Here is a 27,308-nt window from a genome sequence, read left to right on the forward strand (position 1 = left end):
TTATACAGTTTTTGACGACGCTAAAAACCTCTGAAAATGGCTTTTTCTGAGTTGATAAAAGGAGCAGTGGTTTCCAACTGCTCTGGCATATCAGTGTCTATTCCTGACCCTTTGACCGTGTAGGAGATTGTATATTTATGTGATTTACAAGCAGTTAAACCAAAGAGGGATGTTCTCCTCATGGATTGTTTTAGAATCATGAAGATGTAAAACTAGCCAGTATTTCATATTAAAAAAGCAAATATTAGAAAAATATGTGTAGCAGAATATGTTTATTTCCTTTTGTTAGTTCTGTTAATCAGCACTCCCTCACATTTATCCTGCAACCCCGTAGAAGGTCCTGAACCCCTGGTTGGGAACTGTTGATACAGAAACACCCAGAACTGTAACCTCAGTTTGCAAACTGATGGATCAATCATTCTCTCTGAGATGTTTACATTTGGGAATTAGGAAAGTGACGTCAAGCCAGCATCGGAGAGTGATTGCAGACAATGTTAACTTGTTACAGATGGATATCTGTTTAGCCAGACTTGCCTTTACTGTGGACAGAGTGAAGCAGAGACAGAGGCCCCTCTTTTTTGTGCTGCCTTCTGTATTATCAGTGCCATTAATTAAGCATGATATTCAGTTAGCAGTTTGGTTTAAACCAGGAGACACGATGGGCAAGTACAGATGACAACTGGGTCACAGTAAGAATTCAGTCATTTGTTAGATTGGGATGACGCAGAGAATTGTTGAATGCAACATTTATGGTTCATTTCTCATGCTAATTTTACTGTTGATGATATTAGAAAACATGATTGACTGTGTACTTCACATGCAGAGGACGTTAAAGGAACATTACAACTTCAAATGCATGTTCAGGAATTAGCATATTGTTACATCTCTGACATCAATACTGCTGCTTATGTCTTTTCCATTTTTTCCTCTCTCACTTGACACTGACACTGGATAGGCATATATTGAGTACTATGTGACAGTTTGTTATTTTTTGGTCCCAAAAGCAGCCAACAACAGAGAGAGCATATCTTAGGTGGATTTAATGAAACAAATGGTATGGAACAAGGGAGAAGGTGGCAGGCAAAGGCAAGAGACTGACTGGAGGGTGAATGGCTGTGTCCAATTGGACTTTTGCAGCTTGAGAGTGAGCAGCTGAGGCAGCATGGGAGGTGAAGGCTGGCTGTAGGCTGGCAGGGGAATCCGAAGCACAGAAGAATACTTGTTAGAATTTAGCATGAAGGAAATCATGACAAGCACTAGAAAAAGACTTGATAGTGAGTGGCCAAGAGTATGTCTACCATGTTGTAGACTGAACAGTCTGGAGACGAGTGGAAGGAAAGCCAGGGTTCTTGAACTGTGAGGTGATGAGATGATTAGCCAAGACAGTGTTGCCATGCCCATGACCAGACACACACATACACACACACATCCAATCAGGGGAGGAGATACAGGGGAAAAATAGGGATGATCCAGGGTGAAACTGCATGGAATTCAGGAGCGTTCCTCAGAACCATAACAAGGGACAAGGGGGAATGGGCAGAGGGCATAACAAGCCAGCTGGAGGTCGATGGAAAGCCTTCCTACAGACGGCACAGGTCAAGGTGCAATGATAACCAGGGTGAATGGTACGTTTGAAGGAAAGTCCCTATTGCAACACTTGCGTCCTGAATTGGCACAAAGGGACAGTTGTCTGGACTTTATTTCCTAGATAGCAAAGGCTATCAGGAACAGGAAGATGAGGGAATGGTTTCAAAAGCTCAGTGCTTGATTTTGAGAGAGAACGACGTTTTTTACATCCAGTTTTGAAAAGACAGTGGTACTATGCAGGGGCTCAAAAGCAGATCTATCAAAGGGAAAGGGTTTTTTCTTTTTGACTGTTATGTTGTTTAAGCCACAGAAATCTAAACAGGGTAAGATAGTTTGATCTCTTTTTATCCACAAAAAAGAAACCAGTTCCACACAGGAGAAGAAGGGTGGATTATACAAGCAGTTAGGGAGTCATGAATATATTTTTCCATGGCTTCTCTTTCAGGCCAGGAGAGATTGTATGAACGACTTGTGGGTAGGGGGGGCGCCAGGGAGCAGATCTATGGCACAGTCGCAGGGTCTGTGTGGAGACAAGCTTAAGGCTCGCTGTTCACATCACTTACAGTAAGTCACGATATTTAGAGGGAACTATTGAGAGGTCTGGGGGTTCTGTTTGGGGGGGAAGCAGCAACTTCGGTGGGGGCTAAAGCAGACTGAAGACAATGACAATGGCAAAAAAGAAAAGTTCCAGTTGACCAGTCTATGTGGGGATTGTGTAGTTTGCATGGACACAAATCACTGAATAGACTCGCGAAGAGAATACAGAAGAAGACAGAATGAGATTTAGAGGGACTGTATCATGAGTGATTCTTGCCAATAGCTTACCATCTAGGGCGTTAACGTCTTTGGGGACTCGAAGGGGCTCAATGGAAATTTAAGCTTGCACTCAAAAGAGAAATCAATGAAGTTGTCATCTGCTCTTGAATCCACCAGAACTTGAAGGGGAATGGAGCTGTGGTACCACAGAAGGGGCACTTTATACTGCATATACAATGGAGGGGCTGAGGCTTTGGAGGTACAGCTCATCAGCACCCCTCCAATTATTCATGAGCCTCATCTTTTGGCAGAAGGGGTTGACCATTTTGGCCACAATAGATGCACAGTCCACCCTTGATGCAGCATTGGTACTCTGCAGGGGAGAGGTGAGCTCTACCTAATTGCATTGGTTCATCTGAGATAAATGGGGAGAGGAACTCAGTGGAGGACCAATGGAAGGGTTTTAGTCAGAACTTGGACTGATCTGGAGTGAAACTGGGAGTGAAGACTTATGAACAGTCAGATTTATTCGAAGGTTTCCCTGTCCACTCAATTGTGTCTCATCTCTAGCCATTAACTATTCCTTAATATTATCTGCTAGCTCCTAAGGAAAAACACTCTGCATTTTATGCAACTGATTTAGTGCCCTGGGGAAGGGCAAGTAATCTGCTAGCTGCCTCCTTTCCCTGAACAGGACGATCACAAACTTTTCTTATCTCAGCTATGAATTGGGCATGAGAATTACAAAGAAGGGAATCCCTTTCCCACAATGCTGAGAAGCCTTGCCTGACAATAAAGCTATGTGTGACTTATCTGAGAAGTAAGTAGTCAGCTGCTGCTGCAAGACTAGGGACCACTGAGAAGAAACCCCCCCCGCAAGCCCCCAGATCTTTTGAGTATGGTTTGGGATCTTTTGAGAAGGGCTCTTAGGAGAGCGGTGCTGGAGTGGGGTGTACAGCAGATGCCACAGGAGGAGCTGAGCGGTCATCGGCGGAGGCAACTGCAGTGTCTACAGCTGGAGAGGAGGAGTAGTGGATTGTCACTTGGTCCATTTGGCCAGTTGTAATGTGATGGCAGATAAGGCTTACAGAGTGTCCACTACACAAAAAAGTTTATCGTGTTGTCTGGCTAATGCCCCCTGGGGTGCCGGGGCTTGGCAAAATGAATTTGTGTCCACTGTGGCTCAATTGCTCAGTGATGATTTGTTATTTTTTGGACCTTAAAGCAAGGTGGATTTAATTTAAGGAATGGTATGGGATAAGGGAGGCAGTAGTCAAAGGCAGGAGACTCACTGGAGGGTGAAGCAGGAAATAGCTGTGTCCCCTCCAGGTTTGCAGCTTGAGAGTGAGCAGCTGAGGTGGCATGGGAGGTGAAGGCTGGCCGTGGGCTGGTATGGGAATCCTAAAAACAGGAGAACACTTGTTGGAATTTAGCACAGAGGAAATCACAACAACCACTAGAAAAAGACTTAACAGTGAGCTGCCAAGAGTATATCTACCACGTTGTACTCTGAAGAATCTGGCAAAGAGTGGAAGGAGAACCGGGGTTCTTGATCTGTGAGGTGATGAGATGATTAGCAGCAGGTGTAGAGTGGAGCCAGGAGCCAGGCGAGTGAAGGAGCTCCCACAGCCATACACACACACAGACAAACGGAGAGGAGAGACAGGGGAAATACAGGGAAATATACAGAGAACCACAAGGGAAGAAACTAGAGTAGTGACATACTATTCAGTGCATATTGTAGTATATAAAGTCCAGCATGTACAGTACCAGTTTGGACATACTTTCCCATTACAAATTTTTGACTGGTACTATACATACGTATTTTGAAAACACTTAAAAATACCTGACCTTTGTTACAGTTCATAGCAAAATTTGAAAAGTTCATTTTTCTATCATTGAGTCCTAGTTTTTAAGAATCAAGCTCTTTAGAGATGTAGATTTTGGGGCTTTAATTAAAAGAGTGTTATGATGTGAACATGTTAATGGCCTTTTTCCCACTGTCTTTTTTTCCAGATTACAAAAGATGTGCAAGATTGCTAACACGATTAGCAATGAGTCCACTCTGCATGCAATCATAGATATTGTATGTGAGTAAAAGTGTTTTTTCTCTTCCTGGGAGGGGGGTTAAGTTTGTAGTACATAAACAATTACTTGTTGATTCCTTGTTAACATCCTCTAATGATAATAATTGAAAATAATCAATAATTTTGTATGTATGTATTTATTACATTTTCTCTCAGCCTGACATAGAGGAATTTCTTTGTTGCTTTTGGTTAGATTTATTCTAATTTGTGTCTGATGTGCAACTGCAGAAAATTGATGCTTGTATAATCAGAAACGTATCTGTTGGGCATCTGTCTAAAATTTGTATGGTTTAAGAATATAGTATTACTTAGTGTTGGACACACTGAAACACTCAGTGCTAGTTGGCTGAAGTTGAACACAAATCAGTTTCATCACATGTTGGATACAGAGAGTGACAGAAAAAAGAGAAAGAAACAGAAAAGAAAGAGAAAGATTTCGGACATTCATTTCTCTGGAATCATGATGCCTGAAATGTATATTACAACATGTAATTCATTTTGTTGCCAAAGTGGGAAACAAGCACATGGTGTGATCAGTGATTTTAGACCCAGTGCCTTTTGCATCCTGCTGCAAGAACATCAAAGCAGAAGAACTTTTAGGTGATACTACTTATATCTCCTCTTTATACAATACTGTACAATACTGCATGGGTATGTTAGTCACATACTACTGATCGCTATCCTTTGGTCATTCATTGATAATATACCCTATGAGAAATAATGTGTCTAGTGATGGTGAACTATTATCTTGATGTTTAACCAATTTAACCATTCTGTCAATTATTATTTTTTTATGATTAATTGATTTCAGCAAATAGTGAAAGATTTAGCTTCACAGTTTCCCAGAGCCCATGATGAAGTCTTCAACTGTCTTGTTTAGTCTGACCAACAACTCAAATCCAATGACGTTCAATTTATAGTGATATAAAACAGAGACAGTTTAGAAGCTTGAACCAGAGAATATTATACATTTTCTTTTTAAAAATTACTTCAAAGATTAATTGATGATTAAAATTGTTGATGACTATAGTTCTCTTAATTAATTAATCTACTATATCAGCCCTGCAGTATAACTATCACATGTATTATGCTGGCTTCTGGTAAACACATGTGACTGTCATTCATGAATGGGTTTTCTGTCTGCATTTGGTATGAAGGTGGAACTCTAATGCTTCTCACATTAATTCGATAGTCATGGATAAAAAAGATTGATGTTTGGTAATAGTCTCTTCATACACATGTAAATATTACAAGTAGGCCTACTGTATACAATAAATGCAAATTTGTGAAAACTCCTTTGTGGTTCGGGAACCACTGTGCCAGGGTTTTTGAAAAATTAGCTACAGTGATTATATTTAAACTGGAAATGAGTTTTCCAGTGCCAGTAATTGTATTAGGAATGTCTTTTAGTGAAACCTCTCTCACAATGCCATGCCATCTTTTTGAAGACTGACATGAAAAGCACATTTCTGGCTGGACTGCAACAACGTGGCCAGCCCTATAATTTGGTATGTGCTTAACTGACTGACTGAGGTTCTATTAGGGGGGGTGTTGACAGCCTGCAGTGTTGCCAACTATTGCTAGATTTAGATACTTTTTTTTTCTAACAAGACTGGGTATAAACCTAGTATATGAACCATGTATGGATGCCAACCGGGGGCTTAGGGCTACAACTCTTGTTATGGGCAGTCTACTGACCACTCTGGTTTCCCAGCTGCTCAGGAACTGCAGGGAAGCGGAAAAGCACTTCTAGTTCACTGAGCCTCGCCACCATTATGGAAAATAAACTACTGTCATTAAATGTATCACTATTACTAAGGAAGGCAGTGCAATAACTAAACATCTGACACATCGCCTGTAGAGAAGATGGAGGGAACTCATTGGTAACTTTTAAAGAAATTAGCAGATCTGAGTAGTTTGTAAACTGCAACAATATGCTTACTGCAGCAACGCAGTAAAAGCCCTGTTAAAAAAGATAAAGGGTCTCTTTCCACTTTCCAAGCTGTAAGTCTTCAAATTTGAAACGCTTATCGGAAGTGGTGAATTTGTATTGACATGTAATGCAGTAACTTAAACACGGCAACAAGCGACTGAAAACGAGGCAAATTCCACTATGAATTCTGCATATCAAACAGAGTTGAAAATAAAGACCTGTCTCTAATAAAAGTCTGTTACATACTGGAGTTGGCTAAACTACCTTTGCTCCTGTGTGAGAGACAAAATAGTCTGTTTGGAGCCACCTTGGTGGCTAAGCTGGTGGAGCACGTGCCATTTGGGCTCACACCTTGCAATGGCAGCTCCGGTTCCAGTCCGGCCTGCGGCACTTTACTCACACCCTCTTTTTGCCTCCCCAACACTCAGGTCTCTCTGACAGTAACTGGGGCAAAAGCCTGAAAAAATAACTTTAAAAAAAAACAATGTCTCTTCTGACTTTCTCTCTGAGTGATCATTGTATAAGTAAATATCGCTGAAATCACAGCAGTCTTTGTCTTCATGTGATTTTGTCAGATGACCTTGCAGTTATAATCAGGATTTGACAGTAGGTGGTCCAGCCATATACAAGGTTTTGACCTCGTCTTGTTTTTTCATTCTTGCCACATGACCACTCCCGCAGTTTTTATTATACATATCTATAGGTGGGTTCAAAGGAGCTATTTGTAAGTTTTGCCATTGCTACATAATCAACGTTAGCATTAACAGTTGGACTTACCAGTCTAGAGTTCAGCATCAAGTTTCATTCCTTTACTCACCACCAGCTGTTTCTAGTGACAGAAAGCAATGGCAGTCTAGTTTTACTTTTATTTCTTGCCTCTATTTATTTTTTCCTACTGAAGTTAGCATGTCAACCAGCAAGCCCCGGCCCGGCTGGCTTGTTTCATCAGGGAGTAACTGTCATGTCTGGTCTGCCCTGAAGAAGTAGCGCTGCTCATTGGGCATATTATAACCTTTTTTATTGTAAATGGAACGATGGCTGAAGCTCTGGGCAAGTGACCATGACCACAACCCGTTCTCAGCACGAAACCACATTCAGTGGCAGCGAAACCTTACATACAGCCCCTTTGAAACAAAGCACTTCATAATAAGCAATGCACTGTCTGGGGGCAAAGTAAGAAAACTAGAACAAAATTGACAGAAACAGATCATGGTGTTTTGTTTCTATTTTTTAATGGGCCAATTGTTTTTGCTAGAAACACTTACCTGTGCTCCTTACACTAAGCTTAAAACACAGCAAAGCTAAGTATATCCGCTTTCAAGACAAAGGAAAAACTTAGACTATCGTCAGTGGAGTAATTTTGGACACAGTCACAGTCATCCCTTTGTTAAGGTGATCTTCGATGACAGCAGGTCTGATGTGTTCACTGCCGTCTTGTCCTAAATCCAACGAGGGTAAAAGCATACGCTCTCAGTAAAATGCAATTAGGTCTAGCTGGTAAGTGATTGCTGTGAAAGAGCTCATCTACACAAGTGGCTATTTTGTGGCATAGGACTTCTGGTGATTAGAAAATTGAAGAAGCTGACACATTCTCAGGTATTCAGTTTCTGAAGTGAATTAGATAATAAGATCCTGTCCGCACTGTTCTGAGAATTCTGATAAATGTATATCACAATTGAGGGACTTATTAAGTGATTCATTATTTAGTCATCCTAAGCATTTCTGAATGAGCATAGACATGACATCGTGGAATGCCAGTAATGGCAGGCAAGTAATGGCCATCTTATGAAGCTGACAACATGACTTCCTCAGAAAGGCTGAAATGTCAAGATGTGACTTTGCCAGGAAAATTCTTTCTAAAATACAGAAATTGCTCTTGTTTAAGTCTAATCAAGTTTTTTTTTACATATCCTTTCAGGTTCCAAAACGAAAGAGGGATCAATGTGTTGCCAAGGAAGTGCCTTCAAATCCACAGCAGTCATATGAACATTGTTGTGTTTATACTGTTTCTATTTTTGTTGTTCTTGTTGTCATTACTTAAAATGCTGATGGACATTGCTGGATGTTTCTGAATGGAATTGCTTATCGTTTTAATGTACCTGTATGTACCATATATTTGTAAGAAAACATTAATTTAATATCAAATATACCTATTTATTGAAAGGGTATGTATATAATAATTACACAATTATTAAAAATCTGATTATTTTGGTTATGAAAGTTATATTTTAAGGAGAGGAAGATTTTCTTTTCTTTTCTCCTCATATGTTATGTCCTCTTCGTTATTATGCTGATATTATATTCTAAAGCTGGTCTGAAAGATTGTTCATGCTCCATAACTGTCTTCATTACATTTTATTTGGCACTTGAGTGATTGTTGATAATGAGAACATATGGAATGACAACAGTGGTGATAATGCACTGCAGTACTGAACAATAAAGAATATTGAAGCACAGCATATTTTTCTATTATTGGAGACATGGGGGGAAACGAAGAGGATTCAGAGTTGGATATGGATCCCTTTAGAGGTATGATGGGTGTGGCTGCCAATGCATTCAGGGTAGTCAACTACTTATTGTAAAAATGCCAAGTGTGTCTGGTCTTTTCATTCGTCTTTAGCAGCCCAGTTGTCACAGTATTGGACAAAAAATGCATGCAGCTCTGTGCTCAGAGTCATTTAAATTTCTAAAAAGAACTGAAGAAAACTGGGTTTCATTACAGACTTGCTGCAGAGGGAATACATTTTTGTTCTCTTTCTGGCTTGAACACATGTGTTTAAGTTTTCAGCACCCTACTGATGTAGTATCCTCTGTCCCCGCTCCTCTGAGCAGGTGTTACCATTACTGATTTCCCTCCTCTAACTGCAGTTCATTGCAAAATTTCTGGCAGAGTTTTGTGTTTGTCTCTGGCAATCACATACTCAGTCAGATATCTAAGACTCTTGGACTTGTTAGAATGTTGAGCAATTTAAGGAGAATTGAATATAGGCTACTCTGGATAAGACCTGTAAACACTTAATGAACTCCTTAAGTAATCACATGTGCAAGACATTTTAAATGTTTGTAGTTTTCTAAATTGTGTAGCAATACTTAAATGTAAGGGGATAATCCTAGTTTTATTTTCCTCTTCAAAGCACCTTTTTGCCTTTGGGAAGGCTTAGTAAATTGCTTAGGAAAGAGTTTCTTGAACAGCTGACAAATGTAGTTGAGGAAGCATAACTTTAAAACAAATTTCTTCCCAATCATTAAAATCCAATGGATAAAATGTGCCTGGCATTACAGATCTTGAGCCTCAGCCCACGTGTTACAAGTTTGAGTAAACTGGCTGAAATTTGATACACAGTGAGTATTATGTCCAGCTTGTCTTGTTTCCTTGCCAGACAAGAAAAGTGTTTATTTTCTCTCAAAAGATCTTGCTTGTTCGCCATTTAGGCTTTGTAAATGGAAAATAGCAAGCATGATGTATGAGAATTTGGAAAGATCAAAACAAGCAGAGCTGTAATTTCCTCACAGTGACTTTCTAATGGTAGATAAAGGCATCAGAGCTGCCTTTTAATGAAACTAATTGAGCATTGTGTATTTCTGCAAGGGCTTTAAATTAACAACCCTTACAGTTACTGAGTGCTTTAAAGTCCTGACAAAATAAACAGGATCCAACATTCTTCTTCTTGTCATGTTGTATCATCTTATACTGAAATGTGTGCCCGGGGAATACTTACAGTGATTGTCTGCTGTTTTTATTTGGGTAGTGAAATAAATATTGAGCCATGCACGCATAGGGATGCTGATAGTCTAGGTTCTGAAGAAAACATACACTAAGCCAAAGATTACAACAGCTCAGTTCTCACGCCAGCATGTCTCTACAGACTCAGCAGGAACATTTTGTTACATTGGATCATGCATTATTCAAGAAAGTTTGGCTTGTTGTGGGATCATTAAAATATCATCCATAGAGAGCGCAAGTTCAAAAGGTTGTGAACTGAAATTACATCTAAAGAACACGTTTTTTTGATGTACACATCTTATCAGTCTGATTATGATCTCAATCAGTGCATCCTTTTCAACTTGATATGAGATGGTCTTCTTCTGAAGGGCCATAAAATGTATGATTTCCTCTCTTCCATAAATCACAGCTTCCTCTGGAACATAAGTGTCCGGCTTAGAAATTTATGCTCCATCAAATTCCTGAATAATGTCAAACCTGCAAAACCAAATCATGACCAAAAAGTAACAGCTGAAGAGCCTCCTCTCTGGCATACTATATCATGATTACCTGCGACAATTAATGGAAAGGGGTGATGTTTTCTGCTAGAGCTATAAAAGGATTAGGCAGCTAAAAATACAGCTTGCACCTCATGGGGATGCACTGGGGATCCCTTTCCCTTCGGGTGGGCAGGGCAGGGACACTAGATCCTAATCTGAAGAGGATATCACTTATCTGGAGACAAACAGCACAGATTAGGAGAGGAGACAGAAGATGCACTGGGGATAGCATGTGGGAGGGCTCTAACACAATTACACACAAGCACCAAATCCCTCCTCTGATACCTCTGAGACATGCTGGTGCAATAAAAAGTAAATAGAGACCAAAGCCGGGCCATTTCCTTCCTGTCAGACTGCACCCCGCTGCACTAAAGCTCAGCAACAGAGAAGAAACACCTTAATGTTGTAACTACAAACTAGTCACTGTTCTTTGAAACAGACACAAATGATCTTTTTTGTGCTTTATTCTGACAGTAACACCAGTCTAACGGCAGACTTTGTACCTTGTAAGCAAACCCCAGTTCTGATTTGACTAAGTCAATTGATAATCCTGATTCTTGTCTTTAACTGTCTTTGAAATCATACAAACATTTGTAATTTGGTTAGCCTCTTGGTAGTTATTAAAATATTTCATGCGCCAACTATTCTGGGTAGATTATGACTAGCATATAACCTAAAACCTAAACATGGTTCCTTATGACGAATATAAAACTCCCCCCATCCACAGAAGAATTTTGTGGCAAAAGTAAACACTCTAATCCAATTTCTTAGACCCCAAGGCCTATTTCAAGCAAACCACCTTATTTATAGTGTTCGCAGTAGCCTTGATGGCTGTAAAATTGTTGTAGAGGGCTCATTGATTCACTCCATGTCTCATGATTAATTCATGGATCTTCCAATATCTTTTTTAGAGTGCATAAATCCCCTACATGAGTCAACAGTAATATACATTGAGATGCTACAGCCTCCATTAGGAATTTGACAGTTGAAAGATGAATGAATTGTCATCATCACATTGAGCTCTTCTCCAGCATTTCCAATGTGCCAAAATGAAAATCAATTGGATATGAGTGACTTTGACAGATCTAATAAAGAAAGCAGTGTCTATTGTTTCATTGTGTGCCGTTGCCAAGGTGGTTTGGATATGTTGACCCCTACACTGCACTTCCAAGCCATTATATAGACTCTGGTCTACGTTACACAAGACAGTTTGATGGGAAGTGAGTTGCTGCAGCTCTTTCTGTGCGCCAGCTGCAGTGTCTTTGATCCCATGTGCTGGAGGTGTTGGCACAGGTCTGCCTGCCACCCCCTCTGTATGCCCCACACTGTGTGTGCTGAGATGCCTGTCATGGCTAATAATGAAGGCACTGATTAACTGCAAGGCATCGTTCAGCTGAATCTGTTTTTTCATTCTGACATGTCATATAGTCAAGTTAATTCACAATTAGCTTCGAGTTGGTTTTGTGTCTAAGAATAACATAAATGTTCATTTATCAAATGAGGTAAAAAAAAAAAAAAAAAGCCTCCAATATGCATTGCAGCACAAAGAAAGCTATTTTTATGAAAGTGATTTGTACAATTTATATATTGATCTGTTGTATTGATCATTCAGTAGTTCATACTTTAAATTAACATTAACAGAGAGTAACCAATCACTGGTACCATCGACAGCTTTTAACAGGTTTTCTAAAGACATACAGTAAGGTGCAACATGACACTATCCTCATGCTGCAAGTAATCTGTAATGTCAGTAGTTAGAATACATTATTTTTTCAAAAATGTATTTAAGGTTTATTTTACTTCCAGACAATTACAGTTTAAGTTTGTGCAAACTGTACACTAAGTTGCCAGTTTAATAGGTCAACCCCATTTATATCAACAAGGGTAGGCTATCACAAACAACTCTCTGTATAATGCAATACATTTCAGAACCAATTATCATAACCTTTGTGATTGTGAAAATTTATTGCAGGACTGTTGTATTAGATGGTGTTAGATTTAGCTTGGTGTACCTAATTAACTAGCTACTTAGTGTAAATTACAATGATTGCAGTTGCATTTAGATTTTCAATCTTTTCTTAAGATTAATATAACTACACTTAAATTACATCATATGTTGTATTATTTTTACAGTTGATTCAATACTTCATCATATTTTCTTTGGTAGGTAAAAGCAGCCTTGTGAAACAGTGGTGTTAATAAAGCCATTGTGATGGAGAGATGCAAGAGAGTGACGCAACAACCATCACTATGTTGAGACAGTTGAGGTATGAGTTATTTTATTATCTCTTCCAGATGAGAGGTTTGTCAAAAGTAAAGATTCATCAAAACAATTATCAGCAATTTAGTATAATATTCAGTGTCACACTCACTAACACACGTATCTGGAGCCTTTATCAGGTCTGTCTCTTTGACGTGCGCACACACACACACACACACACACACACACACACACACACACACACACACACACACAAACGTCAGTATTAATGTAATGTAATCTCCATACAGCACATCTGAATTATAATTGGAGCAATGCAAACAAATACAATACAACACACCTTACCTAATTTCAACTGTGAACATGTAATAAAAGGCAATTTGCTGTTGGGCCATTACAAAACCAAACTGTACAGCAAGATTATTATTAGCATGTGAAATTTGTTAAGACATGGTGTGAAAATATTTAGGAAAGTACATTTATCTTACATTTTTAGTCATTTGTTCCAGCATTTTAAAAATTTGAAATATCACTTTTCACTTATAATAAGCAATTAGCAGAGAAATCATATTAATTGAATGTAAAATATGGATAACACTCTGTGATATCTGTACGATAAAAGTACAGATAGAGCGTAAAAGGCCACAATGGTCAATATTGTACACATTGCACTAATTTACATTTCACAAGCAGCATATAAGAGTTTTCCATTAGAGCCTGCTCATGTTCACACATTATGGCTAAAACTTTCAAAAAAAAAGTTATTGTATTCTCTCAAATCATTTTGTAGGCAACAGCATGAGACTTTGTGGATAATAGACAGCAATATGTTATATTCTAGTCAGTCAAGTCCTAGTTAGGGCCAAAGCCATTCCTTCTGCATATACATTGTGTTATATGTAATCTAGGCCATTGTGCCATGTAAATAAATGGCAGGACAAAGTTAAATTTGCACAACACTGTGCCTCACTTACAAGAGAAAACAATTGTAATGCTGAAACAGATGGATAAATATGAACATAATAAAAGGAAACATTTATAAAACATGTACAAATGTATATATTGGTGATACAAAATATTTGTTGTTAGTTAATGGTCCTAGATAAAATTAAAATAACATCAAATTAATGTGATCAGTCAGAGAATAGGTTCTGTGTCATTCCAGTTGACAACTGCATCCGTCCACCTGAAAAAAAACATCATGTTTAAGGCATTTATGGCTGACCCAGGTACATACTCTATGTTCCTTTACAACTTAAAGCAGTCTTCAGAGCATGCAAGGAATTTGAACACACCATGATAAATAAAAAAACAATAAATGTCAAAACATTTTATGGTTCTTCTCAGGATCTGCAGCTACCACTGTGTGTGTGGGAGTATGCTCATGTGTTACCTTGTTCGGATACAGTGCTCCAGAGGAGGAATGAGATCAGTGTCAACATTCAGGCAGCTCCTGGCTGATTTGCCAACAGCTGCAAATGAAACACAACATTTTCAGTTTAGGCATACTTACAATTAGCCAAATAACTAAATGCTACTCAGAAATCAACACAAGAAAGATCCAGATAATCCAGAGGACCATTAAAATAAGAAATGTATATTCAACATCTAATCAGAATGGTTTGCACTACATCATAATCACGTAGGGTTCATACATATTTTTACCGATACATTTCCATGACTTTTGCATGACTTTGATGAAAATTTTCATGGCCATACATTCTCTGAAAAACTTGTGTACACATGAAAAATACGAATAAAATTAATGACAAGTTATGTGGTTTGATATAAAATAAACAGAATAAAATGTGTCAAACCCAGAAAACTCCATTGTGTAAACCCAATTAATATAAATGACCACGAGGCAAGAATGTTTGAAAATTTAATTAGTAAATAAAAATGTCCAGTGTCAGAGAGGAACTGTCTTTTGAAATACCATATTTTATAACTAAGAAGATTTTAAACCAACTATGCCTACTATTTACCATTAACCTAGCTGAGCAATAACAGAAGATAACCTTCCCTGTTTTAATCCCTCTACAACAATTTTGTCATATCTGCAAGCTTCTCGTCAATACACTTTTCAATCCTTTCTTCTGAAGTTCAGCAGAAACTGTTGGATGTGGTAATGAAGATCAATTTGCTTGCAGCTTCCACTTTCTCAGCAATACATCCACAAATTTCTCAAGAGCACAAATGTGAGCCTTCAATCAAACCCTCTTCTTTTTCAAATCATCTAGCTAATCTGTGAGGGCCTTCCTCTTCAAGTCAAAGGTTTCATGTCCTTTTATTTCTCTTTTCTTCATCCAGGTAGCCATGGTACTGCCTGGCTCTTGCTGCCAGAAGGAGCAGGAGCTTTTGTATTCTTTAACATGCCCCCAACAGACCTGACATGGTCAACAATGAGCTTCTGTGCCACCAGTCAAGTCTTTGTTAATGGAAAATCCCCTCTTCACACCGGCCTGTCCATGTGACAAGACAAGTAGAATCACAACCACATGCCACACTCTTGAAAATGATGGATTTGTCCCCCGATCTGCTTTGGGGTCAAATTCCTTGAATTTAGCCTCAAGAGCAGCTCAATCACAAAACTCCATAAAATCTCTGAGGATAATATCACACATTGTCTCATCCATGTGTTTAGCTCAAACAAATATATGGCGGCATTCTTTTTATCTGATTTACACACAGCTCCTTAAATTCAGTCATGCATCTTGGGTCAAGGCACGGCATGTTTTTGCCTTTCTGAAATGTTTTTGGAAGACCTGAGTTGGTCCAGGATGGTTTCTGCTGCAAAACCAATATTAACCTGAGATGTTCTGATTTTCTGTTCTGAAAAGGAAGTGGAAGAGCTCAGTGTGGATGCCCTGCAAATGATGAATGGTTTTGTGTTCCAGTTTGGTCAGTTTGATTGCTACAATTTGCTAATTTACAAATCATATTTCAGTGCATCTCTCTCTAATCACTCAAATGAGTGAATATACATTCATAGATGATACAAACTACAGTGCTGCTAAGAATGTAAGATACTACACTTTCTATACTTGTCTTTAAGCTGTCCTGTGTCGTGTATTCCTTGTGGAGGGGAAGAAACTTGAAAGAAAGAAGTTTGTGGCTTCCACATTGTTATGGTGGGATCATTTTTACCAGTGTTTATTGCTGTATTGTATCTATTAAGACAACAAAAATCTTACCAATTGTTCATTCAGAAATGGAAATCAAAACTAAACATTTGATGGACATGCTGTTAAATTGCCTGTCACTGTTTATGAAGCCTGTTATGAAAGCTTTATGGTGTTTTATAACCTATTAGACTTTTGCAGTGGATTAGCAGTTGTAAAATAAAAAACAAGTGAGAAATAGCCACACTGTCTACATTTGTGTGTTTCTAATAGACTGCAATGTGTTAAATAAAATAACAATTACACCATCAATATGTGTATCCTTACCTTTAATCAGTTTGTGCATGGCCTCAGAGAAGAAGAGCAGCATGAGCTGGTCTGCCTGATACATGGTGAGGAAGAGGTTGATTTCTCTTGCAATGCTGTTAAATATCCCTACTTTCACTCTGAAGAGAAGATCCGCAGAGCGGATTTTCACCTCCTCAAATGACTTCACTTTTGGATTGGGTAATTCACCTCCCCTACCATCTCGATGAAGTTTTTGACATGCAGCCAGGGCAGCAATCCTTTCTCTGACACATTGATATTCTCAATCCACTGTTATTCCCATCTGGGAAAGCTTCGCTGGAAACAGGCAGATGCTTTCAAAAACATACTTGGCAGGTGATTGGATGAATCATCTGTCTATCATATGATGTAGTAGAAGAGTGTCAAAGACGATACACAACAACAAGCCTCAGTCTAAGGAACTGGGGAGTATGTCGCTAGACAATTTTAGCCATTTTTGCACTCTTAAAATGAACAAACAGTTGATTCTCTCTAGCTGCCCGTAGTTCCTCCATCATAGGAAGCTGATTGGCCCAAGCCTTGCTTGAGAGAAATCCAGCTGCCTCGCAAGATTATTGAGCTAATAGATGAGCTAAATTCTGAGCTGATCCCCTAAGTGGGGTCCCTTCTAGCTACTGTATGACAGCTGGATACCGTTTGGACAGTCAGCTACTTGTAACTCTCATCCATATATATCCATATACTGTAAGGTCAGTAACTTCGTCACAATCACAATATATAGGGAGAGCACACATCACAAGATGAACATAATGAAAATGACACCCTGCTGCCTCCCTATAATGTCAATCCTCGTACAGAAAGTAGGCTCACCCCATGTCATTTCATAATATTAAATAGCCTCGCCCAGTGGCCATCTGACACAAGTGAACGCTGCTAGGCTACAACCTGACAGAGCACTTTTTGCAGGTTGTTAAACATGATGTGCACCTTACTGCATCTTTTGTCAAAGCCTGCAATTAAAAAAAAAAAAAAAGAGCAGTGCGGTTTTTTTGTTTATTTGTTTTTCTGGGCAATCACTGAATAACCTGTCCCTAGCCGAACCATTATTTTGTTGTGAAGTAAATTCACAGATGTTATTCAAATATATAGGCAACAGGCAGAGGGCACTTGTTCTCACTCTCATTGAGGTTGAGAGACTTATGCTAGGGTGCATAAGTGGTGCGCAAAATGCTTATTGCCTGGAAAAAGATGCCTCTCAATGCAAAAAATGCATCCTGTCTGTTTACAATACAACTGTCCAGAGTTGTGCACAAACACACTCACACAGTCTAACAAAGCAGATAAACAAGTGCATGCATTCAAACACACTCATACCTCTGTCTCTTTCTCACTGTGTGTGTTTGTGCATGTGTGTATTCAATGTTTGTCAATGACAAGGGGATGTTTGTGTGGTGGAAGAGGACATGGTAACATGAAGACCCTGCCTCCAGCACGAGCAGCATCAGTACCACATTCTGACCCTGCAGAATGGCCAAGATACCAGATGCAGTGCATTGTTTTCCTGTTGGAAAAGGGCCCATTCAGGTTACTGACCTAGAGTTTCCTAAAAATATGGATAAGAATCCATGGAGATCAAGACATCACAAGAAAAGGAATATGAAAAATGGGGGAAAGACTCTAGGGTCATGGCTGCTCTACTCTATAAAAGCAGATGCCGTGTCGATGCACTCAGCAAGGGGTTCAGCAGCTGGAAGAATTTAGGGTGTCAGCTTAAAGAGCATGAGTTCTCAAAACCACATGTAGACAACATGAGATGTTGGCATGATTTGCAAAAATAGATTAGAAAGCAGGACAGTGATCGATCAAGTCCAACAAGTCTTGCAACATGAGGTACTGGAAGCGTGTCGTCAGAAGAATCATCGCCATCATAAGGCATCTAGCGGAAAGGAACCAAGCTCTAAGGGGCCACGTAAATGTTCTGTTTGTCAGACATAATGGAAACGTTTTAGCACAGATTGAAATAATGGAAAATTTAGTCCAGTCATTATAGAGCATGTGCGAAGACTCTGGAATTAGGAAACCAAAGTACATTACATCAGCAGTAAGATTGTCTTCATCAGATAACCTATTCAGTCACATGGTTCTTCTTCATCTGGTACATACTTCTCTCACTAGCATCACTACCATGTTCTCAAACATGGGGTATATTTACAACCTGTGTGGGAGCAGTCTGGGAGCAGTGCCTAATGGATGACATTGTTTGAGAAAAGATGGTGAGGGAGTTCGGGGCTGCTATCTACACATTCCTTTATAATGTGTTTGTCTCCAAAAGAGAGATGTTGGACCACATATACAAGGAACTTCTATATCTCTACGAGAATCTCAGTATTGCTGTGGGGCTCCTGTTAACTCCTCCTGTCACTGTCGCATCTGGCAAGAGAAACTTCTTGAACCTGAAGACTTACCTGAGGTCCACCATGAACCAGAAAAGGCTTTCAGGGCTTGCTCAAATCTCTATAGGACAGGAGGTCAGAAGATCCAGATAACTGCCAGATTTTAACATTAAGTGCTCATATAAATATACTTTTGGACTAGCTCCTTCTTTTAAGAAATTTACTTTGTCCTAAGCAGCAAGCCAAAGATTGTAAGTTATGTGATGCTGGTCACCGGTAGTGTCATTCATAATTAACCTTTAAAGGTTCTGTAAACGATTGTCACTGCCACTTGATGTCGCACTAGACCACCAGCATCTCAGATCAAAATAAATGCCAGTAAGCAAGCTAGCGATAGCAACATTTGCCGAACAAATTCATAAATTTGATAACAGCAAGTTAGCAAGATATGTAACACTATGCACCCATCAAGGTACTAACGCAGTGAGGAAAAGTAAAACCAGTTCCACGTCAAGCTTGAGCCCTTTAGCTGCTTGTTGTGATTTGGCGCTATATAAATAAAACTTTTAAAACTTGTAAACCTTTTTAAAACCTTGGATTTTTTTGACAGTGCACTGGCCAACCGTGATTTGAGCCAGTAGCCCCCATGGCCAGTCCGCCTGTGCTCTGGTCTTATCTTATTTCTTTGTTGGAGGCCTTCATGGTTTTTTCAGTGGAGGAAATTCTGGAAGGTCACTTTCACCTGAACGCTGTAAATACGGTGTATTTATTACTCCACAATATCTTTACATAGAAAATAGTTCTTTGCTGCTATATTATTGTTTAAAATCTAATTTACAGAACCTTTAACTGGTCATTTATTTTATTTTAAGGTTTAATGCCACACAAGTAGTGCATTTATTTCTCTGCGCCAGTCAACAAGCAATTCTGCTTCTCTGGTCTTTTTTTAATCACACATAGAGCTAATCTTTATACTAACCTTTTGGATTTATAACATTTAGCTTATTATATGTTCCTGGATAAGCAGGATGTCACTTATCCAGGAACTACCATCTATTCTTAATAATTCACTTTAATCTTGTTAGTTAACAGTTAATGGTCAATTAATGAGTGTCAGCTATTAGACAGATAAAAAATTCAAAATGAACATCCCTAGTCACCAATATGAAAAAGCTGGTGATGGGGTTGATAGGCAAACAGCAGACATTATAAATCAGCATTTTCCAAACATTTTGCAAATTTACATCTCATCAAAGAACAAGCTACAAATCAGGTCAGAGTTCGCTGTTACTCCATGCAGAGAATGTCAAGTGTCATGACTGATCTGCCTGAACATTAAACTATTTTTTAACCAATATAGATTCTTCTCAGTCAATCTTAACCAAGCAGAAACCTCCAGGGCTGGAAAATGAAGCCAACAAAGGTGCAGAAAGTGCAGTTCCTCAAATGACCACTTAAGCCTGGTTCCAAAAGCGAGTCAATCGCCATAGCCTTCCATATTGAAATGCCCAAATTTAAAGCAGAAATAAACACATTAACAGCCTGAAAAAAACTTGATTTTGGTCTCTATAGCTAATGTCTCGCTTCATGACAATTGTATGGGGGAGAATTTTTACATAACTAACCAGTTTAAATTTTAAAGTTATGCATAATTGAGGGCATGCTGCTTTGAAAGGCAGGTGGATGAGTGGGTTTTTTGTATATGTGAAGCAAATTTCCATGACTTTCATTCTCCAGGCCTGAAAAATTGCCATTTACAAATTCCCTAACATTTTCAGGTTTTTCATGACCCAGGACCCTTTCAAAACCCTGAATTACAGAAATTATACCCAAATCTGAGTGGTCATTCACTGGTGTGAGGTGATTATAAGAAACAACATTAAAAAACACATACTGAGAATGTGGGATAAGTGATGCTACATACAGACAGTGAGCCGGATCTCCTCCTCTTGATTGGCCAGTCCGTCATAATAGTAGAGGTCAAACTCCAGACCTTTGTCTGGATTGGTCAACAGCTCCCTCTGCAGGCCAAACAGCACGCTGAAGTGGCTTTCACTGCACACCACCCAGATGGGGTAATGTGGAGTCTTCAGGTAAGCTCCTACCTTAGATAGAAAACAATTGAACACATAGGAACAATGTAGTATATTAGCATATTAGGTAAAATCCTTTCAAGAGTTTCATGGACTCACATCAGTCATATGGTTTCATGAAACCACAGTATACATATTTACTCCAGTCATAAGGAAGTGCCATTGGTCTTTTTCCACAGCAAACAAAATGTGCTGCAGTGCACCATGACAGTGTGGCAGTGAGCCAGTATTCAACTTACAAAGAATCTGAAAATGGAGCAGTTTGATGGAATTCAGGTATCATCAATTTTATTATTAATACTTGTGTTTTTCCTTCTGTGAAAAAGACAAATGAGGATGGTGTCTTGCTTCTGTTCTGTATTTCAGTGTGAAGGATACAGGTTGACATAATGCTTAAGGGACATTAAAAAGTGCTAAAAATGCCTTGCTGCTACCAGGGTGGGAGTGGAGTGACATCAAAACTCTGTCACTGTTTGTGGTGGTGTACAACGAAAAGGGAAGGAAAAGTACTGTACACTCACACACTCATTACCCTGTCTGCCATTAAAGTTAGTAGAAGGTTCATGACACTACTTTCTCTCTATTTCAGTTTCTGGTAGATGTCACCAAGTATGTAGTTTCTCTGAGTTAGTGCAAGGTTTAGCAATTTTTTTTTAAATCCCAATTCCAATTGAGTAACATCTTGGGGACTCAATAATTAGAAACATCAGGGCAAAATCTGCAATTAATCAGTGCTTCCTGAGGGCAGATATTTTTTTTTACTTAGATATTTTTCCACACATCAAACTCATAAACTCATCAAAACATATTCACATGCCCATGATGTGATTATCAACCTTCTGATTATAATCCAATTCACTTCAATTAATTTGTTACTAGTCTTCAGCTTGAGATACCCAGAGAGTTATCCTCAGTGATCCTTTTCTTGTGTATGTGAACCAATTTGAAGTGGGTATTTTCAGGCTGTGTATGTGTTGTTAGCTATCATAAAAATCCCTAAACAGTCTTAAGAACATTCTTCTCTGTGATTATGGGCACATCTGTGCTGTTAGCAGTACAGATGTGCTAACTAACTAACTACAGTACAGAATACCCCCTGAGGGGTTATGTTTTAACCTGAATCTGACTAGGATCTGGTCTGGCAGTGGTAGGGCAACCAGAGAGTCAGCCAGCAATTTCACTCACCTTACAAATGTTATAATGTTCAAACAAGGACAGCAGGCCAACATCACAGCGGCCTTTGATTCCCTTGAGTAGAGTCATGTTGCCTTTGCCTGAGTCTAACTCCATGTCATTGTCAAAGACATTAGAAACTGCTCTGCCACAGAGCAAGAGGTTGACCAGCTCCTGGTGAAAAAATACATAAAATGTTAGTACCAGAATATAATTTTTATATAGTGTAGTAACAATACTGTAATATTTTTGTGCGTTTCACTGAGATTCATCTGTTGTTGTGCCATCAAAAACTCATCGTGCGTGCACATCTGTTATGTGATCACAGCACATTTTAAAATGTTCTGTTAAATTTTTCTGTGACAATTATTTGCAGTTGTTGAATTATAGAGATGACATGGCTTTGAGGCAACTGTTGAAAGCAGCAGACTTGGAGACAAGCAAATTGATGCCATTTACACTTACAACACTGACTATTTCAACATGATGAAGTCCCTAAGCCAGTGTCATCCACAGCAATTTCCTTAGCTTTATTATCAGAGTCACAAACAAACACAGTACTCAGTGCTCCTAACCTATTTGATTTGCATCAAACCTGAGTACAGTAACCATGGGCTCCAATGAGTGTCGTGGTGGGCACATCCATATCCTCTCTTACTCTTCAGAAAAAAAGAGAAAGCACATTTCAGGGTGGTTGTTCTGACATCTGGCTCGTAGTGATTTATACTCCACATTTTGTTGAGTAATGGTTTTAAAAAGGCTCCACATACTTTGCAATAGATCGAGAGAGAATGGCAGATATGGTCAGCAGAATGCATCCTAACACACCGGTCTCAAACTGTGCAAAAAAGAGAGATTGGAACAGAAAAGCTTTCTTGGCAATCTTTTGTAAATTTGACAGGGAAAGTGAAACTGAGGAAGATGATAGTGAATCTCTCACCTGCTCAATATGCTGCTCTAGAAACAACTGCAGGTCCTTGATGTCATCCACAGTGAAACATGTTATCTATATCAAAAAGATGTTCATAAAACTGACACTGTATTGAAAATAACAGCTTTTCTCTAAATTCATCGTCACCAGTGCAGTCAAAGATTTAAGTAAAATGTTGATTTGCAAATGAATTATTTACACAGCTAAAGCAAATCATTAAAAAAGGAACAACAAAGATAATTACTAATGTGCAATTTGTTTTTTGCAAATTCAAATATGGCTATCAGTTTCTACAATAATATTTTAGACATAGTAATATTCCTGAACTCTAACCCTGTGAAAAGCCTCATTAAAGAACAGTTGAGGTCTGATACAGTTTTGTCTATACCTTTTCAAGCACTCCTTCAGATTTGTAGTGTCCTGTTGGGATGAAATGATTTCTTCCTGAACTTCTGTTTTAAAGAACAAATAAAAAGAAAACACAAAAATAAATTTAATCAATGCTGCAGCAGGAACAGCAGATTTATCAGGTATTTCTGAGATGAATAGTCTGACAGGTGCAGATACAGATAAGGATGGTGGTTGAACTCTTGGCTTCTAAATGTGATCTAAGCTCAGTTTAACTAAGCAATTGCAGTGGATGTTGCTCATGTAACAGTGGCATACTGAACTGAGGCAGTATTTACATGTGTTTCACCAGTAATGAGATTCTGTGGATTGGTAAACACATGAATGTAGAGGATTAAATACTAAGATCTTACATTGCAATTGTGGCTTGTTTTTCCTCGCCAGCCCTCCACAGGATTTCAGCCACAGCTAGAACAAGACATTTTCTTCTGGTATTGCTGAAAGGTCTTAACCTCCTGAGAACAAAGTGAGTGAAAAGTAGGTTGTCTGGGGTGATAATAAAGTTAATACCAAGTGCAGGGGTCCATACATAGCAGTGGCTACAAAGCACTCCTTGATGTGAATTAATGGCTGTGAAAAGCATTCAAGTGACTAGGTCAAAGCTCTGAATTGAAGGATAACATACTCAAGGCCTGCATTACTGTTTTCCATGTTTTCAAACAGTAGTTTCTTAAGAACAAAGGCTTGGACGGATGCCAGAACTCCACAAGGACCACCCTAGAAAATAAAGAAATATACATCTATAAGAATATGAAGTAAAACAATACAATTCGATAAATTGTATGAAAGTCAGTGTGCTGGATTCCTGGACTTTAGCAGGACAGGACAGTTGAGACAACCTTTTTCTGCACAATTCCATATCTCAGGTCATGGGTTTCTGAGAATGTGAAGCCCTGATTCCTCCACTCAATGTTGAAACAATTTAGGCTGGAACCAAGAAGAACCACTTTCAGTTCCTGGAGAAAAACAAAAACACAAAACACACAGAAAATTAAAGGCAACTGGAGAAACTGTCCCCAGCACTTCTAAAGAAACAATGCTGTAAATCACAAACCATTGCAGCGTGTTGGTCCATGGGGTGGCCTGCATAGCTGTGCTCTATGCTGGTTCTCTGAAAAGACACTTTGGAGAGATCTTGCAGATCCTCCTCATCATCAATATCATCTGGAAATATATTCACACACGATCAGCTTTGACAAATCCAAGACAACAAGATGATTGCCAAAAAAGGCGAAGACAAGGGATGAAGCCTTTTCTTCCATTTTCTGTATTACTGCATATAAAGCAGTACCTACCTAACACCATCTCAGATACATCTAAGTCTGCTGGCCTGGTCTTTACTCTAAGAAAAAGAACACAATGTACATAAACTTATGAACAACATCATGAAATCAGTTGGAAAACGTGTTCAGCAGTATGGACCATGAAGTCAGTGATTATGTGGAGTTTAACATCTTAAAGTTCTTTACTTTCTTGTCTTTAGTGAGTGTTGTCGCATTTTTTCAAAGCTGTGTTCACTCTGCATTCTCTCCGGTACACTTCGTAACTCCTGTCTCCCTCCTACACAGTTGATTTCAGTTAGGCTACTTTCTAGGCCTTTTGTATCTGAGCCAGGTGCTGCATGTCCATCCCTTGACTGCTTGTGTTCCTCTTCTTCTTTTCTGAGCAGCGGCTGGGGTACTTCCACTCTTCGACCCTGCCTTTTCTTGTTTGATTCCTTAAAGGAAAAAAAATCAGTTAAGGACAAGAATATGATGAATATGGGATGAATAAGGTTTTAAGAACTGCATCAGAAGTTCAGTACCTGAGGTGTACTAGCTATTGGTCCAGCCATCATTCCACGTCTAATTCGATTAGTTCTACTCCTTTGGGTGCTCTCAGTGATGGGAGTCTTTTTTTCTGGCTCTCTTTTCATGATGCTCTCATTGTCCTGGACAGGAGCCAACAGCGGATAGCCTTTGTGATCTCCGGAGTGATAAGCCCAGCAACCTGTTTGATTATTACTGGACAGATTGTCTGTTTCCGGCAACAATGAGGTATATGTAGGCTGAGAAGGGGAGGTTTCTTCTATATCAGACCTGTGAGAAACAAAAATCCTGCATAAGTTCAAACTAATTTTCAAATAATCAAAACAGCACAATATAATGTATTAAAAACAATTCTTGTGAACTACCTCAATCTGATGTGTTTGCTAATAACAATGGCTGCCGTGCCACCCTCTGTCTTAGTGGCATTCATCGCCGTTGGTGTTACTGCAGGAGAGGCAGGCGAGCCGGTAGCTGGAGCAGACTGCAGAGGATCACGCTCACTGCTGGTGATCTTGTCATTCTTAGGGCCTGCAATGTGATGCTTTACAATAATCTCCAGTAATGTTTTTAGGGGGGAGCTCTGAACCTGGAATGGCAGAGATGTCAGCTACAGACTTTTTATATTATCCACTTACACAGCAGTCGAACCCCAGCTAATAAGACTGACCTTATTCTCTCTATAGAGAGCCTCCATGTTGAGAGTCTGCCTCAGGTGTGACCTGTTGTTGATACTGGCCTCTGTGCGTGGATTCTCCTCATCCATACAGGCAATGGTCTTCCTCAGTCCCTGCACAACAACAGTGTCATCAGGAGCATTGTTACACCGTATGCTGTTAGAGACTGTGACATTAAATTTTAGCCATTTTGCATCTACAAAAGTTTTTTTTTTTTTACCATGGTCATACGCTGTTGGTACTATTATATGTGACGCTCAACCTAGCTAACGCTAAATACTGTATGCAGGGCCATAAATTATACACTGGTTTCATAGTTGAATCTGGTCCATCTGCTGGCACAGAATCAGTCGACGTACAGATTTCTGCATAACACCGACATAAACTCTTTAGCATAGCTGAATGGGGGCTAACGCTAGCGACGTTAGCAGTCACAGAGAAGATGTGTCCGGTGCTTGGCCTGTTGGCGACCTAGCGTTAGCTAACTTACCTTTCGACTCAAGTATTCCCGCACAAGGGACGAAGAAACCTCTTCAACTGAAACGACCATGATGGGAACATAGACCGGTTGATTCCAGCACAGACGATCAACAAGAGCTTTTCTGACTGTGGCGCAAAAGAACCGACCGGCGAGCCACAACGCGGCGGTGGCATACGCAGATCTGCACCGAGGTTGACGGGGCCGAGGCCGTTTAAGAGACGGTCCATGTGCGCTAGAGATCAGCGAAACTGCGAGGGCGCGTCACAGCTGCTGCTCGGCAATGTGCGTTTCCATGGCGACGCCGGTCGCTCCGCATCTCCACCGCGGATGTGGTCGGTGGATGAGCTGCACAGACACGGTGGAAAATCTCATCCAGGACAAGTTAAGTTTTTTACAAATGAATCTTTTTTTATAAATTTGGAGGAAAATCACTTTTTTGGTTGAACTGGTATCAAATGGTAGGTCTATATGCAACCTATGAGGAGCATGGACGGCATAACCTCTTTGGAGCCCTGGATGAGGATTTGGCTGGATTGAAATGTCTGGAGTTCATGCACTTGCAGAAGTCAACTATCCAAATCCACACTTCATCAATCTGACTGAAGGCCTCAGAGAGACTTCCAGAGAGTCCGCTTAGTGTTCAAACCTCCCTTGGCCTCGCATAGCAATATTAATGGAGTGATGTAAAAACAGATAAATAAAGGGTGGACATTTGTGCTGTTTTGCCTGTGCTGTCTGTCGCTTAAAGATTCAAGTCTGGAGCACCCAGATGCAAAAATAATATGTCATTGTGTTGCTTTGTAACAATATGATTAAATGCAACTCAATCAGGAAAATACATCATGTCACACAAGATCCACTCTAAAAGACATGGACAGGAATTTAATTGGTAATGCAGCAGCAGCCTTAATGTAAATTGAACTTTAGAGGTTGAAATCCCCGACAAATTTGAAGTTCCAACATTTCCAACTTTAGTCACTGTAACAGCAACAGCTGATTTGTACAGAGTATCTTTGACTATGATATAATAATAATAAATCTCCCTCCAAAGCCAAAGGGAACTGTCCCATTAAACCTTAAAGGGACAGTT

General features: G+C 39.5%; 2 protein-coding genes and 1 long non-coding RNA gene across 7 annotated transcripts in view; 2 read left to right on the forward strand and 1 right to left on the reverse strand.

Annotated features, from left to right (window-relative positions):
* The window catches only part of alkal1 (ALK and LTK ligand 1), a 14,625-nt gene extending 5,806 nt beyond the window's left edge, over window positions 1–8,819 (forward strand). For 2 of the 3 annotated variants that reach the window (XM_071487897.1, XM_071487899.1), the window contains exons 5-6: window positions 4,360–4,433; window positions 8,282–8,819. In XM_071487897.1, the coding sequence (XP_071343998.1) occupies window positions 4,360–4,424 (65 nt within the window). In that variant the 3' untranslated portion in view covers window positions 4,425–4,433; window positions 8,282–8,819. The remainder of the gene's footprint in view (window positions 1–4,359; window positions 4,434–8,281) is intronic. The other variant, XM_071487898.1, reaches the window with a different exon arrangement.
* The window catches only part of LOC139627182 (uncharacterized), a 22,343-nt gene extending 6,970 nt beyond the window's left edge, over window positions 1–15,373 (forward strand). The window contains exons 2-3 of the long non-coding RNA XR_011692512.1: window positions 12,794–12,893; window positions 15,158–15,373. This is a non-coding gene — a long non-coding RNA (uncharacterized lncRNA). The remainder of the gene's footprint in view (window positions 1–12,793; window positions 12,894–15,157) is intronic.
* Window positions 12,875–26,738, reverse strand: mindy4 (MINDY lysine 48 deubiquitinase 4). Of its 3 annotated transcripts, XM_071487892.1 has the most exons (18): window positions 26,228–26,737; window positions 25,731–25,850; window positions 25,429–25,649; window positions 25,060–25,333; window positions 24,725–24,972; window positions 24,551–24,597; window positions 24,310–24,419; window positions 24,095–24,211; window positions 23,881–23,972; window positions 23,609–23,710; window positions 23,236–23,299; window positions 22,857–22,922; window positions 22,687–22,754; window positions 22,512–22,575; window positions 21,929–22,090; window positions 20,575–20,755; window positions 14,241–14,319; window positions 12,875–14,033 (listed from the first exon to the last, which is right to left on the reverse strand). In XM_071487892.1, the coding sequence occupies exons 1-18, from the start codon at window positions 26,285–26,287 to the stop codon at window positions 13,985–13,987; spliced, it is 2,124 nt and encodes a 707-aa protein (XP_071343993.1). In that variant the 5' UTR covers window positions 26,288–26,737; the 3' UTR covers window positions 12,875–13,984. The 3 variants fall into 3 exon arrangements, with proteins under 3 accessions (XP_071343993.1, XP_071343995.1, XP_071343994.1); XM_071487894.1 differs by lacking the exon at window positions 26,228–26,737 and having other exon boundaries at window positions 25,429–25,591; XM_071487893.1 differs by lacking the exons at window positions 12,875–14,033; window positions 14,241–14,319 and having other exon boundaries at window positions 20,605–20,751; window positions 26,228–26,738.
* Window positions 26,739–27,308: the final 570 nt, after the last annotated feature.

The sequence above is a fragment of the Trachinotus anak genome, unplaced genomic scaffold (genome assembly GCF_046630095.1).
Source record: "Trachinotus anak isolate AG129_WGS33_773 ecotype Australia unplaced genomic scaffold, CSIRO_AGI_Tana_v1 ptg000010l, whole genome shotgun sequence".
Classification (NCBI taxonomy): Eukaryota; Metazoa; Chordata; class Actinopteri; order Carangiformes; family Carangidae; genus Trachinotus; species Trachinotus anak.

Coding starts and splice junctions, on each gene's coding strand:
- mindy4 (XM_071487892.1), bottom strand. CDS start 26,287: ATGGTCGTTTCAGTTGAAGAGGTTTCTTCGTCCCTTGTGCGGGAATAC. Junction 25,334..25,428: donor AGCAAACACATCAGATTGAG/GTAGTTCACAAG, acceptor TGTTTCTCACAG/GTCTGATATAGAAGAAACCT. Junction 23,711..23,880: donor AACAGTAATGCAGGCCTTGA/GTATGTTATCCT, acceptor CTTTGTTCTCAG/GAGGTTAAGACCTTTCAGCA.